The sequence below is a fragment of the Rana temporaria genome, chromosome 1 (genome assembly GCF_905171775.1).
Source record: "Rana temporaria chromosome 1, aRanTem1.1, whole genome shotgun sequence".
Taxonomy (NCBI): Eukaryota; Metazoa; Chordata; class Amphibia; order Anura; family Ranidae; genus Rana; species Rana temporaria.
Window position 1 is genome coordinate 465,511,118 of NC_053489.1, and position 16,076 is coordinate 465,527,193.

A 16,076-nucleotide genomic window follows, 5' to 3' on the forward strand; every position below is an offset into this window, starting at 1 on the left:
TAAAAATCTTTTGTGGAAAAAAAATAAAAGAATATCCAAGAGTCTAGAACTAAAATATCTGGCTGGAAACTGCAGGGAAGGCACATATTACCTAAAACGTTTCTTCCCTGCAGGCCCGGACTGGCCATAGGGCACACCGGGCATTTGCCGCAGCTGCCGGGCCACATGTCCTGGTATGGCCAAAGCAGCCTTGAGCCCGCACTGCTTACTTGGCCTCTCCATGGTCGGCAAGTTCAGTTCTGCCGCTGGGCCGGGAGGAGGGGGGGAAACGACAGGTCAGGTGATTTGTGAGCATGACGAGGGAGGGGATCTGGAGGATACACCTGACCTGAACGAAGGTGACGCTCCCTGTGCGCCTGGATAGGAGGAACGGCAGGACGGCTGCATAGAAGAATCAATTTCTCTATTTGACTCCTGCAGCCTCTTAAAGCCAGCTTTTCCTCCTATCTCTCCCACATTCAGAGCTTGCAGGAGGAAGATAGAGCGATTCATTCTTCTAAATCCTCCCATCCAGCTACTTTCTGCTGCCCCATCTGTGCTCTCAGGTGCCCCTATGTGCTTGCCACCCCTCCCCCTCCGTGCTATCTGACCCCTTATGCTCTCAGGCGCCCCCATGTGCTCGCAATCAACCCCCCCAGTGCTCTCTGACCCCCCCCCATGAGCTCTCCACTACCCACAGTGCTCTCTAACCCCCCATGCAGTCTCCACCAACCCCCCCCCCCCCCCAGTGCTCTCTGATTTTTTCTCCCACAACCCCCAGTGCTCTCAGGGCCCCCTAGTGCTTTCCAGCCCCCCCCCCAGTGCTCTCAGCTCCCCCCCATGCTCTTAGTCTCCCGCCTGTGCTCTCCAGCCCCCTAGTGGTCTCAGACCCCCCCACCCTGTGCTCTCAGACTCCCCCCTGTGCTCTTAGGCTTCCCCCTGTGCTCTCAGGCTTCCCCCTAGTGCTCTCAGGCTTCCCCCTAGTGCTCTCAGGCCCCCGCCCTGTGCACTCAGACTCCCCCTGTGCTCTTCAGCTCCCCAGTGCTCTCAGCTCCCCCCAGCGCTCTCTGACCCTCCCCATGCGCCTATTTTTTCTCCCAGTCCGGGCCTGCTTCCCTGTGTCCGTTTCTTGCTGCTTACAGCCCTGCAGTGACGTGAATCTAACATCTGCTATAAAGTGCCAGAGATTAGAATTCAGGAAGATTCCTATGTTCTGACTACTTACTTTTAAGCCCCTTTCACACTGGGGCGTTTTTCGGGCGTTATTCGAGCGTTTTTCAGGCGATTTGGCGTTAAAAAAGAAAAACTGTAAAGCGCCTGAAAGAAGCCTCATCTGCAATCCCAATGTGCAAGCCCGAGGGTTTTCATAGCCCTTTCACAATGCCAGCGACCGAAAAACGCTGGTAAAGCACTGCTAGGACCCTAAAGTTTTAGGGCGTTTTTGCAGTGCCTCAGTGTGAAAGGGCAAGGCGTTTTTACAGTGCTTTCAATTTATTTCAACGGAGAGGGGCGTTATTAGAGCGTTTTTTTTCAGCGCCCAAAAGCTGCTCCAAAGATGCTGCTTGCAGGACTCAGTGTGAAAGGGTACATTGAGATGCACGGAGAGCGTTTTATGAGCTTTTTATGAGCGTTTTAATAGCCATGTGCCGTTGCTTCAGTTGAACTGTGCAGTTCCCGTCCGCAATGCGCGGCAGTGATGTCATTGCGGTTCTGGCCAATCACAGCGCCGGAGCCACAATACCCGAAAGTCACTCCGGGACAACATGTCGGTGGCCGGAGGGGGAGACGTGGACCGTTGCGGGCAAGCTTTTTTTTCTCCAAACGTCTTCTTTACAAATTGGCCAGAGCAGTGGGTCATTATATTTGGTATCTCAGAACTGATCGTAGGAGAGTTGTGAATCAGGCAAACTGCTAACAGAGCTAGTTTAAAGTCTGCTTCCCTCTTCATATTACAATTCTTGAAATCAAGATCACTTACCTGTAGAAGGGCAATGCCAATAAATACCCCAGCCACAATGGTTAGGTTGTCTTGCAGCCATTTCTCAAACTGAGGAACGCAACCCTTGGTGTGAATGGTGGCTTGTTGGTCTAGTTCCTTAATGTAAAAAATAAATAAATAAATCACAGCATTTCAAAAGAATTTGTTCTGTAGTGATTGCAAATAAAATAAATGATAAACCCTTGAGGGTTAATATTAACCATTTGAATAGTGCTAGAGAAATGTATTAAGAACCATAAATCATAAAACACATCTTGTACTCACTGGCTTTTGTCGGACATCATAGCCACACTGTGTATTGATGACGTCTTCCTAAAAGTTACAAGGAGAAGAATACATTAATGTAAATATAGAAATGAGGATCCCATTTATTGCCTGGCTTAAATGGTAATCCTACTGTGTCCAACCTACAAAGAAACTGGCGCACTTTACAAGAGGAACGATAGGTAGCCAATAATGACCTTTCTCGCTCTCCCCTGCCACCTCTATGATTACAGCGGAGGTCCGCCCACCCCACGAAGAATTAAAAGCCAGCAGCTACAAATACTGCAGCTGCTGACTTTTAACCACTTAAGACCCGGACCTTTAGGCAGCTAAAGGACCCGGCCAGTTTTTGCGATTCGGCACTGCGTCGCTTTAACTGACAATTGCGCGGTCGTGCGACGTGGCTCCCCTAAAAAAAATTGGCGTCTTTTTTTCCCACAAATAGAGATTTCTTTTGGTGGTATTTGATCACCTCTGCGGTTTTTATTTTTTGCGCTATAAACAAAAATAGAGCGACAATTTTGAAAAAAATGAATATTTTTTACTTTTTGCTATAATAAATATCCCCAAAAATATATATATATAAAAAAAAACAATTTTTCCTCAGTTTAGGCCGATACGTATTCTTCTACATATTTTTCGTAAAAACAAATCGCAATAAGCGTTTATTGATTGGTTTGCGCAAAAGCTATAGCGTTTACAAAATAGGGGATAGTTTTATGGCATTTTTATTAATATTTTTTTTTAACTAGTAATGGCGGCGATCAGCGATTTTTATCGGTAATGCGACCTTATAGCGGACACTTCGGACACTTTTGACACCATTGGCATTTTTATAGCGATCAGTGCTATAAAAATGCATTGAATACTATAAAAATGTCACTGGCAGGGAAGGGGTTAACACTAGGGAGCGAGGAAGGGGTTAATTATGTTCCCTGGGTGTGTTCTAACTGAAGGCGGGGTGGGACTGACTAGGGGAAATGACTGATCGCTGTTCATACATTGTATGAACAGACGATCCGTCATTTCTCCCCCTGACAGGACCGGGAGCTCTGTGTTTACACACACAGCTCCAGGTTCTCGCTCTGTAACGAGCGATCGCGGGTGCCCGGCGGTGATCGCGGATGCTCGGCACCAGCCGTGAACTTCTGCGGTGTGGTGCAGCGGCCCCGTCTTCCAGGAGTCGGGAACGGTACCTGTCAAAAACAGGTACCCATTCCCCCTCCCCCTGAAAGGTGCCAAATGTGGCACCGGAGATGGGGAGGAGACAGATAAGCGGAAGTTCCACTTTTGAGTGGAACTCCGCATTAAGCCCCGGTAGGCAGGGTGAAACACGTTAATTGCACAGTCTAAGGAGCGGTATTGACTGAGGCTTTCACATACACACATTCTAACCAGGATTGGCTTAGACAAGCCACTGTTACTTACTTCTCAGTATGGGGAACATTTGGCACCCTCATTGCTTGTCTACAACGGAGTGCTTGACTGCTCAAGCAAACATCATCTGATTGAAAGTTCAGAAGTCATATGGACATGTATAAACCACTGATTTAATTTTTATTGTTGAAGGCATCAAGTTCCAGCTTAAAGTGGATGTAAACCCAAACATTTTTTATTTATTTTTTGATGTCACAATGTAGAGAATAAGATTCCCTATCATCTGTGCCCAGTCTTGCCACACAGAGTTAATCCAGCTCTGAGCAATCCTCTTTTATTGTTCAGTGAAATAAAATAGACTTACAGAGAAAACCCTGCCCTCCTTGCTTTGAGTGACAGGTTATTTACATATCTCATGGACACATGCACAGCCTCTGTAAAAAGTTCCCAATTAACATTGATGTATATAGTCAGAGCTGGGCAGAGTAGAAGCTTGAGTGATCTTCTTTTTATTATTGTTCTATTGCAATGTGGTGTGTCTGAGGTCACCTGATCACATATGAAACATTCCTATATTACCAGGATGTGTTATGTGGGGGAGGGGTGGATTTCTCACTTTTTATACTTACACCCAGGGGCCCGGATTCAAGTAGATTTGCCACTTTTGCCAACGTTTTTGCCCTGCGCCCCTGCCAATTTACTGCGCTACCCGCGATTCACGGAACAGTAGCTCCATAAATTGCGTGTGCGCTGTGTAAATTTGCCCTGCGTAAGGGCGCCTAATGTAAATGATCCCGTAGGGGGCGGGAATCATTTAAATTAGGCGCGCCGAGCGTAGAGCGCATGCTCCGTCGGGAAACTTTCCCGACGTGCATTGTGGCAAATGACGTCGCAAGGACGTCATTTGCTTCAAAGTGAACATTCACGAATCACTTACGCAAATTACGTAAAAATCGAACGTCGCAACGTGGGAACATCGGGTATACTTTAGCATTGGCTGCCCCTGCTATTAGAAGGGGCAGCCTTGCGCTAAACACGCCGTACGGAAACGACGTAAATTGCGTATGCAGGGCTTGCGCAACATTGTGAATCGGTGTTAGTATGCAATTTGCATACTATACACTGAGTACAATGGGAGCGCCCCCTAGCGGCCATCGCAAGAATGCAGCCTAAGATATGCGTGGCATAAGAGCCTTATGCCACGCAGATTTTAGGCTGCAGTCGGCGTTACGATGTTCCTGAATCAGGAGCAATCGTAATGCCGGGGCAAGTAAGCAACTGCGCTGTTGTAACCTATGGTTACGCAGGCGCAATTGCTTCTTGAATCCGGGCCAGTAAGTCTGAATGAACTTAGGCTCCATTCACACTAATGCTTTTTTTGATGCATTTTGCAGAAAAGCAGGGAAATTTTTTAACATGGTTTCATATGAAAACCATGATAGGAAATCTTATTCTCTACATTGTGACATCAAAAAAGAAATACAATATTTTGGGGTTTACATCCACTTTAACTCTATATATAAGTAAAAGGTTCAAACCCCATTTATTCGCAATATTTTCCTTTTGACCTAGCTTTTAGCATTCTGCTACAAGCAGATGATAATTTAGAAAGGATATGGTACAAAAGTACTCTTGTCATGTTACTGCACTGATGGATTTCATATACAGTATCTCACAAAAGTAAGTACACCCCTCACATTTTTGTAAATATTTTATTATATCTTTTCATGTGACAACACTGAAGAAATGACACTTTACCACAGTGTAAAGTAGTGAGTGTACAGCTTGTATAACAGTGTCAATTTGCTGTCCCCTCAAAACACAGCCATTCATGTCTAAACCACTGGCAACAAAAGTTAGTACATCCCTATGTGAAAATGACCAAATTGGGCCCAATTAACCATTTTCTCTCCCCAGTGTCATGTGACTCGTTAGTGTTATAAGGTCTCAGGTGTGACTGGGGAGTAGGTGTGTTAAATTTGGTCTTATCACTCTCACGCTCTCATAATGGTCACTGGAAGTTCAACATGGCACCTCATGGCAAAGAACTCTCTGAGGATCTGAAAAAAATAATTATTGCTCTACATAAAGATGGCCTAGGCTATAAGAAGATTGCCAAGACCCTGAAACTGAGATGCAGCACAGTGGCCAAGACCATACAGCGGTTTAACAGGACAGGTTACACTCAGAACAGGCCTCGCCATGGTCGACCAAAGAAGTTTAGTGCACGTGCTCAGCATAATATCCAGAGGTTGTCTTTGGGAAATAGACGTATGAGGGCTGCCAGCATTGCTGTAGGTTGTAGGGATGGGGGGTTCAGCCTGTCAGTGCTCAGACCATACACCGCACACTGCATCAAATTGGTCTGCATGGCTGTCGCCCCAGAAGGAAGCCTCTTCTAAAGATGATGCACAAGAAAGCCTGCAAACAGTTTGCTGAAGACAAGCAACTAAGGACATGACTTACTGGAACCATGTCCTGTGGTCTGATGAGACCAAGATAAAATAATTAGTTTCAGATGTTGTCAAGCGTGTGTGGCGGCAACCAGGTGAGGAGTTCAAAGATAAGTCTGTCTTGCCTACAGTCAAGTATGGTGGTGGGAGTGTCATGGTCTGGGGCTGCATGAGTGCTGCTGGCACTGGGGAGCTACATGAAGCTTCATTGAGGGAACCATGAATGCCAATGTGTACTGTGACACACTGAAGCAAAGCATGATCCCCTCTCTTCGGAGACTTGGCCGCAGGGCAGTATTCCAAACACACCTCCAAGATGACCACTGCCTTGCTAAAGAAGCTGAGGGTAAAGGTGATGGACTGGCAAGCATGTCTCCAGATCTAAATGTAGCGCTACCCCTGAAGGAGCCGCTGATTTGTTATTGGGATCGGCATATTGAGTTACTTTAATGTGGCGTATAGGTGCAGTTGGAGAACAAATCAGTGAGCGAAGGTCCAGACAGTGAATAAAGGGTTTTCCAATGCTTTATTTCCTGGCCAAACTCGGCCAACATCAACTTCAAATGGGAAGAAAAGGTTGACGAGGAGAAAAGGAGAACCTTGCGATATCAGGCCTGGATATGAACCGAGCAGTCCTGCTCGCAGTAGTATCAAATTATCACTCGTCGCCACTCTTTCTGAGTGGGTGAAGTGCCCCCGGACAGACCCCTCTCACAAGCCTGGCAGCCGAGGTGTCACTTTGGATTTGCTGGGAGGAACAGATCTCTCTCTCAGACCTGGCTCTAGGGCCTCTGCCACAGGCCAATTACTTTAGGGGAGCTAAATGGATGAATGGAGCGAATCCTCCCAGTAGGTTTTAGTATAGCAAAAAAACAAAAGAACAAAAGCTGGACAGCCGCACTCCAAAATTTTTCTTTAAAAGAGATGTCTTTATTTTCAACTGTGCATACAGTCACTGCAAGCCCACAAAAATCAGTATGGCCAACGTTTCGCACTGGCGTCAGTGCTTAGTCATGGCCTGGTGGGCCGCGCTGGTGGGGTCCATGGATGCGCGCACCCTGAAGGTGGATGCCGCTGGTGGAACCGGGACCCCGTGAAAAGCTTGCTTAGCACATGACACCTGTCACAGATATACCCTCCCCCAGCATGCCCCGCAAGGGAAAAACTCCTCTAATTGGCTGCTGGGGAAAACTTACTCTGCCAGAACCCCTCTGGTGCCAACTGCTGGCCAGGGATGGTACCGCATCCCTGGAGCACAGACTGACCCAGTGGACCTTCTGGAATGACAGAAGTCACAATTTAGCAAATTGTGAATGGGAGCAAAATAACTCTCCCATTCCCCACTAACTTTAGCGTAGTGCCCATACTGAAAGTAAGGGGGCGCTACATAAACCTCTATTGAGCATCTGTGGGGCAGCCTGTGAAGTTCTGGTGAACTCCATACCCAAGGGGGTTAAGACAGTGCTGGAAAATAATGGTGGCCACGCAAAATATTGAAACTTACAGACTCAGAGATACGACGGCGTATCTGGAGATACGACGGCGTATCTGGAGATATGCCGTCGTATCTCCTACGTGAATCTGGGCCTATTTTTGTGGAAGAATGGGCCAAAATCACACCTGACCAATGCAGGAGGCGTCTTAAAGAAGTCATCAACAAAGGATTTTGTATGAAGTAATAAATAAATTTCAGTTAACATGTTCATTACTTTTTCCCTGTGTCATTCCATTTTATTACACATAACCTCATTTCTGAACGTAATTGTTTTGGTTTCTTAGTATGTATGGATTGTATGGGTTGTTACCCACATGTGGTGAAAATTGAATGTCAATAGCGCCTTTAGAAATCAATTTACCCAGAAAAATTGTGACACGTTCAATACTTATTTTACCCACTGTAACTTTGTTTTGTGAGGTTTTGTTTTTTTTTGGGGGGGGGGGGGGGTCAAAAATTGTATTGAATTGTAACTTTGTTTTCAATAGAAAGAAATTAGGGTTATGAGCATTATTATACATGATTTATTAAGTGCCAACAGTTTATGCAGCGCTTTACAATGTATAGGGGGGACAGCACAATTACAGTACAGTTCAATACAGAAGGTACAAGAGGGCCCTGCTCATAGAGCTTACATTCTAAAGGGAGGGGGTGGGGGTACAAAAGGTAATCACTGCAGAGAATGATTTGATGGGGGTGGCTCGGGAACAGTAGTTAGGTGGGTGTGGGATAGGCTTCCCTGAATAATTTTTTTTAGGGATCTCCTAAAGGTGGACAGGGTAGGGGCTGATCGGACATAACGGGGCAGGGAGTTCCAGAGGATGCGAGAGGCTCTGGAGAAGTCCTGAAGGTGAGCATGGGAGGAGGTAACAAAGGAGCATGTCAAAATAAGAACATTAATCCTCCAGGGAATCTTCTGTATTTTTTAGATGGGGTCCGCACTGTGGACAGCTCAAAGCACGTTTCTTGAACCGTGTTGAATGGTAATCTTTACGAAGCCACAACGTTTTTTAGCAATTTGTTGGGCTATGCTCAATAAAATTACACCTTTCATTGTTAAAAGTTTTGTAAAAAAATATTTTACAATAGACATAAAAGCCAAGAACTACTGAACTGAAAAAAAAATGATGGTTATCAGTAGGAGCAATGCTGTTACAATTTATTTTTTAACCGCTTCAATACCGGGCATTTTCACCCCTTTCCTGCCCAGACCAATTTTTCGTTTTCAGCACTGTCGCACTTTGATTGACAATTGCACGGTCATGCAACAGTGTACCCAAATGAAATCTTTATGTTTTTTTCCCCCCACAAAAAGAGCTTGCATTTGGTGGCATTTGATCACCTCTGCGTTTTTTATTTTTTGCGCTATAAACAAAAGAAGAGCGATAATTTCGAAAATAAAAAACAAAATTAGCCAGATTCACATAGAGATACAACGGCGTATCAGTAGATACGCCGTCGTAACTCTGAATCTGCGCCGTCGTATATTTAAGTGCATTCTCAAATTGAGATACGCTTAAATGTAGCCAAGATACGACCGCCTGTGCCGTCGTATCTTAGCTGTCTGTTTACGCTGGCCGCTAGGGGCGTGTACGCTGATTTACGCGCGCTTACGCCGGCACATTTACGCTACGCCGCCGTAACTTAGGACGCAAGTGCTTTGTGAATACAGCACTTGCCTCTCTAACTTACGGTGGCGTAGCGTATATGAGATGCGTATATAAAGTTAGGCACCTCTACGTGAATCCAGCTAAATATTTTTTACTTTTTGATTTAATAAATATCACAATTAAAAAAATAATGTTCCTCAGTTTAGACCAATACGTATTCTTCTACATATTTTTGGTAAAAAAAAAAAAAATCACAATAAGCGTTTATTGATTGGTTTGCGCAAAAGTTATAGCGTCTACAAAATAAGGGGTAGATTTATGGCATTTTTATTTATTTTTATTTTTTTACTAGTAATGGCGGCAATCTGCGTTTTTAGGACCATTCACATTTATACAGCGATTAGTGCTATAAAACTGCACTGATTACTGTGTAAATGTGACTGGCAGGGAAGGGGTTAGCTCTAGGGGGTTAATATGTTCCCTAGTGAGTGATTCTAACTGTAGGGGGAGGGGGACTCACAAGGGGAGGAGACCGATGTGTGTTCCTCTGTACTGGGAACACACATCGGTCTCCTCACCTCTGACAGGACATGGATCTGTGCGTTTACACACACAGATCCATGGTCCTGCCGTGGTGGCGGGCAATCGCGGGTGCCCGGCAGACATCGCGGCCGCCGGGCAAGCGCACTGGGTCCCAAGCAGGGCTGTCTTAATGAGAGGGCACAGCTGCATGGGGGTCCCTGCAATTTCCCAAAAGTAGCTGGTCCTGTATCCCATGCTTTCCCCGAAATTGGGGGCCCCGTGATGGCACTGAGAGTGATGGATACACAGGGGAGGCAGGCTGGCAGCGGTGCCCCATCCTGTGCAGAACAATACCTATTATATCACAGCCAGCAGGGAGGGGCAGGACCGAAGCGCCAGTGATGCTCTGATTCCACCCCATGCAGCTTAAATGCTCGGGGACTCGAAGGCTGGGGTGAAGGACCTGGAGTGGGAGCTGCTGAGTCGGCAGCACTGAAAGCCCAGTAGCATTGTGGATGGTGTCATGGTGAGCTGTCCAGCACTGTTTGCAATAAAAGGCTTTGAATGCCTGGAGGGATGCTCCGTCTCCATTGCAGGGGCCCCAAGCATTACTTTGCCCAGGGGCCCATGATGCTATTAAGACGGCCCTGGTCCCAAGCGATGCACGCGGGCGCCCCCTAGCCACCCGGGGAAGCTCAGGACGTCATATGACGTCCACCTTGAGGGAGGGTTCCTGTCGATGTCATTTTACAATGACTCGCTAGAGAAGGGGTTAAATCGTGTAATGCCAGCAAAATTTTATTCCATCGCCCTTCCAAGCAAAAGACACTGTGCCAGAAAAAGAATGTGTAGCTTCAATGCTGCCAGGAGATCCATCTATGAAATAAAATGTTACCCACATTTCCAGGCTTCAGTATTACATGACTTGAACATTGTAGATGAGAAACAGAGCAGATCTTGTGTGCTGTAAAGGAGCAACATCACTGTGCATTCTCCAGCTCTAACATAAGTGAAGCGCCATGCAGAATTCATCCTCTGTCATGTTACTCCCGGGTGAGGAGACAGGAGGGTCAGGAATGAACTGCTGAGTGACAGGCTTCTATGACTTAAGAACGCTGACTTAGGCTAATTTGGTCATATGAAATGGGAGCATGGAAAGCTCATAAGCACACATCTTACATCAGGTGAATTGAGATAAGTGGCAGAGGAAATGGAGCAGAAGAGAAAAAACTTACAGCGGGATCTTTAGTGCAGCAGGAGAATGGTACTCCACATCGCTCGCGACTAGTGTTGGCATCCGTGCAGTTAAAGTAAATATTTAGATTCCAGTCGTCAGCTCCAAATGCACCACAACACTGCCACTGTGGAATACAGATACAGAATGATCAGCTATGTAGAACCGCAAAGGAAAAGATTAATACAACAAATAGGCAAATTTCTATAAGAACCCTGGAACTCCATACCATTCTCCAGATGCAGGCAAGGGTCAATTTGATTGAACCTATTAATGTACACTTAGGCCCCATACACACGAGAGGATTTATCCGCGGATACGGTCCAGCGGACCATTTCCACGGATAAATCCTCTCGAGGATTTCCGCGGATTTCCATGCGATGGAGTGTACTCACCATCGAATCGAAATCCGTGCCGAAATCCTCTGGCGATGACGTGTCGCGCCGTCGCCGCGATGATGACGCGGCGACGTGCGCGACGCAGTCATATAAGGAATTCCACGCATGCGTCGAATCATTACGACGCATGCGGGGGATCCCTTTGGACGGATTGATCCGGTGAGTCTGTACAGACCAGCGGATCAATCCGTTGGGATGGATTCCAGCGGATAGATTTGAAAACATGTCTTCAAATATTTATCTGCTGGAAATCCATCGCATGGGATAAATATCCGCGGAAACAGATCCGCTGGAGTGTACACACCATAGGATCTATCCGCTGAAACCCATTCGCTGGGATTTTTCAGTGGATGGATTCTATCGTGTGTACGGGGCCTAACAGTCAAAAGTTTAAGAACACCCCCATTTTATTGAAACGTATGCAGTTTAATGTTTTTTCACTGTACCATGAAAATAAAGCATAGAACAAATAAACAATTGGACATAGAAAAGAAGTCATGGAATCATTTTCTTTAAAGCATTAGTAAACTGTGGCTGTAAAAAAAAAAAAAAAAAAAACATCTGTAAGGCAAAACCTGTGTATTCATCGCATACTAGCACATTATGAAATACTTATATTACTATTTTTTTAACCCAAAATGTACAAGGACAATTTGCAGGCACTTTTTGTTAATCTTGCATATAGGGTCTCACTTTACAGCTTTCCTACACAATGGAATATATAAAATCATTGGGCCAGATTCACGTAGAATCGCCCTACGCTGCGGCGGCGTAACGTATTACATTTACGTTACACCGCCGCAAGTTTTCAGCGTAAGTGCTTGATTCACAAAGCACTTTCCTGTAAACTTGCGGCGGCGTAGTGTAAATCCGCCCGGCGCAAGCCCGCCTAATTCAAATGGGGCGGGGACCATTTAAATTAGGCGCGTTCCCGCGCCGAACGTACTGCGCATGCTCCGTCCCTAAAATTTCCCGACATGCATTGCGCTAAATGATGTCGCAAGGACGTCATTGGTTTCGACGTTAACGTAAATGGCGTCCAGCGCCATTCACGGACGACTTCCGCAAACGACGTGAAATTTCAAATTTCAACGCGGGAACGACGGCCATACTTAACATTGGCTAGACCACCTAGAGGGCAGCTTTAGTTTTACACGGCGTATCTCTACGGAAACGACGTAAATTTACAGCGACGGGCAAAGCGGACATTCGTGAATCGGCGTAACTAGTCATTTGCATATTCTACGCCGACCGCAATGAAATCGCCACCTAGCGGCCGGCCTAGAATTGCAGCCTAAGATCTGACAGTGTAAGTCACTTACACCTGTCGGATCTTAGGGCTATCTATGCGTAACTGATTCTATGATTCAGCCGCATAGATACGACAAGCGTATCTCAAAGATACGACGGCGTATCAGGAGATACACCGTCGTATCTCTTTTGTGAATCTGGCCCATTGCTTCTTTCCGTATATATAGTGTAAATGGTAATGAATGGCTTCAGACTGCAGACCTGAAATAAGAACATGCTAGAGAACAATGGATACATAACCAACTGTCAGGTACTGAAACCTATTATTTATTTATCATATTTACATGCGATAGAAAATTATGCAGTGCTTTACATTGATCCAAAGCAGTTCCCAACATAAAGCACTACTACACTCATGCACAAGGGAAGCCAGTTTACTAGCCAGTATTTTTTTTGGACTGTAGAGAATGGAGAGATGATGGACAGCCGCACTCAAAAAAAACTTCAAAAAGTTGTCTTTATTCAATAAAAGTCGGCATGCAAAACAAAACACAGCCACAGAAGAGGACAGCCGACATGTTTCGCACTATGTCAGTGCTTAGTCATGGCCAGCACCTTGGTTTCCTGAGAGGTTCCTTAATTGCTCACAAGACTCACCTGGAGCGGTGACTCCCTTCCTCTATTTTTTTGGACTGTGCAATGGAACCATAGCAGACGTGGGGAGGTCACACAAACTCCATGCAGACAGTGTTCCAAGTAGAATTCAAAAATAGGACACAGAACTGCAAGGCATGAATGCTCACCATTTAAGTACCATGCTGTCCCTACATCAGGGGTAGGCAACCTTGGCCCTCCAGCTGTGGTAAAACTACTACTACATCAAAACATCTTGGGTAATTCATTTTGAATTACCCAAGAAGTTTTTGGACGCAGTTCTTCGTCTTCCTCTGGGACCTGGATGCCTTTACAGATCCATAAGCAGGATTCCTTATCTGACTATCTGATGAGCCTTGTTTGACCCTTGGGTCATTGTTGGAGGTGAGCGGCCAATTCATAAATTTAACAGTCGATGTTTGGATTGGTGTTTTGTCTGTTTTTTCTTTTATCAAGTCATCCCTATGAGATTTTTTCCTTTATATGAACTGACTCCTACCATTGGGCTTTAGTTGGACTTTATTCACATTTATTTGTATGTTTGGATACTCATCATATTCATTCTTTGAGTATATTACTTTATGGCACATTATTGAATAAGTGCACCATCTCATCTTTTTCTTTTACATTTATCACGCAGTGTTTTTTGTAGGGTTGTTCCGATACCGATACTAGTATCGATACCGAGCATTTGCTTCCGATGCTTCATCCGATACTTGTACAGTCAGCGGTGATCAGTGTGGTAGGGGAGTTACAAGCACCGATCACCGCTGTATAGATTTAAAAGTCGTTCGCTGACTGTCGCGTATCCTTCTCCAGTCCCCCTCCGTTTTTTTGCTGTCTCCCTCCCTCTGTGTCCCCCTTCATGCTGCAGTCTCCCTCCGTGTCCTCCTCCATGCTGCCATCTCCCTCTATGTCCCTCTCCATGCTGCCTTCTCCCTCCGTGTACCCTTCCATGCTGCTCTCTCCCTCCGTGTCCCCTTCCATGCTGCTCTCTCCCTCCGTGTCCCCTTCCATGCTGCTCTCTCCCACCGTGCTGCTGTCCCCCTCCGTTCTCCTCCTCCACCTCCTCGATCTGTCAGGATGGAGAGCGGAGGTAGGAACCCCTAAATCCGGCTCCTTACTAATCAGAATGTACAGAGTCAGTGATCACTGACTCTGTCCATTCACATAACTGAAACATTGTAAACTGTGTTTACAATGTTTCAGTTTATAAATAAAGAGGAGCCGCTGTCTTCTCTCCAGTCATTTTCAGCGCAGCTGAGGCTGCTGAGAAAGGGATTGGGGAATCTGTGTCCCTAGTCCCTTTCCCTGTCGCAAAGGGGAGATGTCAGAGGTCTGTTAAGACCCCTGATATCTCACCAAAGCCCTCCAACAGGGCTGAGAAAAAAAAGAAATAATAAAAAAATAAATAATAAAAAAAATTATTGTAAAAAATAATAAAAAAGAAAAGAAAAAACACACCGACACTGCCCACCCCCCCCCCTTTAAAAAAGAAAGCATTATAAAAATAATTGTAAATAAAAAAAGAATTGTAAAAAATAAAAAAACAAATTGTAAAAAATAAAAAAAATAATTGTAAGAAAAAAAATATATTGACACATGTGCCACTGTCACATGAGATTAAAAAAAGTATTGGTAATCGGTATCGGCGAGTACTTGAAAAAAAGTCTTAAAAAAGTGGTATCGGGACAACCATAGTTTTTTGAGTACACTACTAAGTGGTTGCAGCTAATTCACGGTCACTATACATGTACTATGGGGCAGATTCACAGAGCAAGTACGCCGGCGTATCTACTGATACGCCGGCGTGCTTTCAAATTTCCTGCGTCGTATCTTTAATTTGACGCCTCAAACCAAGATACGACGGCATCTGGGTAAGATCCGACAGGCGTACGGCTTCGTACGCCTTCGGATCGCAGATGCAATACTTCGGCGTCCGCTGGGTGGCGTTTGCCTCGTTTTCCGCGTCGGGTATGCAAATGAGCTTTTTCCGACGATCCACAAACGTACGCGCGGTCGTCGCATTCTCTTACGTCGTCTGTAGTCGGCTTTTTCCGGCGTATAGGTAAAGCTGCTATTTTGTGGCGTATAGATAGACTTGCCATGTTAAAGTATGGCCGTCGTTCCCGCGTCGAAATTTGAATTTTTTTTTTTTGCGTAAGTTGTCCGTGAATAGGGATGGACGTAAGTCACGTCTAAGTTAAAAAAAATGACGTTGTTGCGACGTCATTTAGCGCAGTGCACTGCGGGAAATTTAGGAACGATGCATGCGCAGTACGTTCGGCGCGGGAACACGCCTGATTTAAATGATCCACGCCCCCTACCCGGATCATTTGAATTAGGCGGGCTTGCGCCGGGGAATTTACGCTACGCCGCCGCAAGTTTACAGGCAAGTGCTTTGTGAATCAAGCACTTGCCCATAAAACTTGCGGCGGCGTAACGTAAATGTGATACGTTACGCCGCCGCAGATCTACGTGAATCTGCCCCATCATTTTTTTTTTCTCAGTTTAATTTTACTATATTCACTGGAGGCTGATGGTTTATATTTGCTTAAAAATTAGAAAATAGTAGCGTGCAAGTTTTTAACCTTATAACAAAAGTCTGAACAAGCAGCATTTAAGTGACAAGTCCTGCATTGTTATTGGTCCCAATAAACATTATCATTAGCAGGAATTTAAAGGCGGTGGTAAAAAAAATGTATGAGAAACAGCATAACTAGCAGATGGAAGTTCAATTTCCTGACAGATAATGTTTCCAGTTTAAACTGATTAGGCTGAAAATGATTGATGACTGCAAGAAACTCCATGAAAACTGAGTTAACTCTTGGCTCTTCTAC

General features: G+C 45.4%; 1 protein-coding gene across 1 annotated transcript in view; it reads right to left on the reverse strand.

The window, feature by feature from the left end:
* The window catches only part of TSPAN5 (tetraspanin 5), a 249,422-nt gene that overhangs the window by 11,450 nt on the left and 221,896 nt on the right, over positions 1-16,076 (reverse strand). Inside the window, exons 5-7 of the mRNA XM_040328139.1 lie at positions 10,935-11,060; positions 2,243-2,290; positions 1,958-2,074 (exon numbers count right to left, since the gene is read on the reverse strand). Coding sequence (XP_040184073.1) covers positions 1,958-2,074; positions 2,243-2,290; positions 10,935-11,060 — 291 coding nt within the window. The remainder of the gene's footprint in view (positions 1-1,957; positions 2,075-2,242; positions 2,291-10,934; positions 11,061-16,076) is intronic.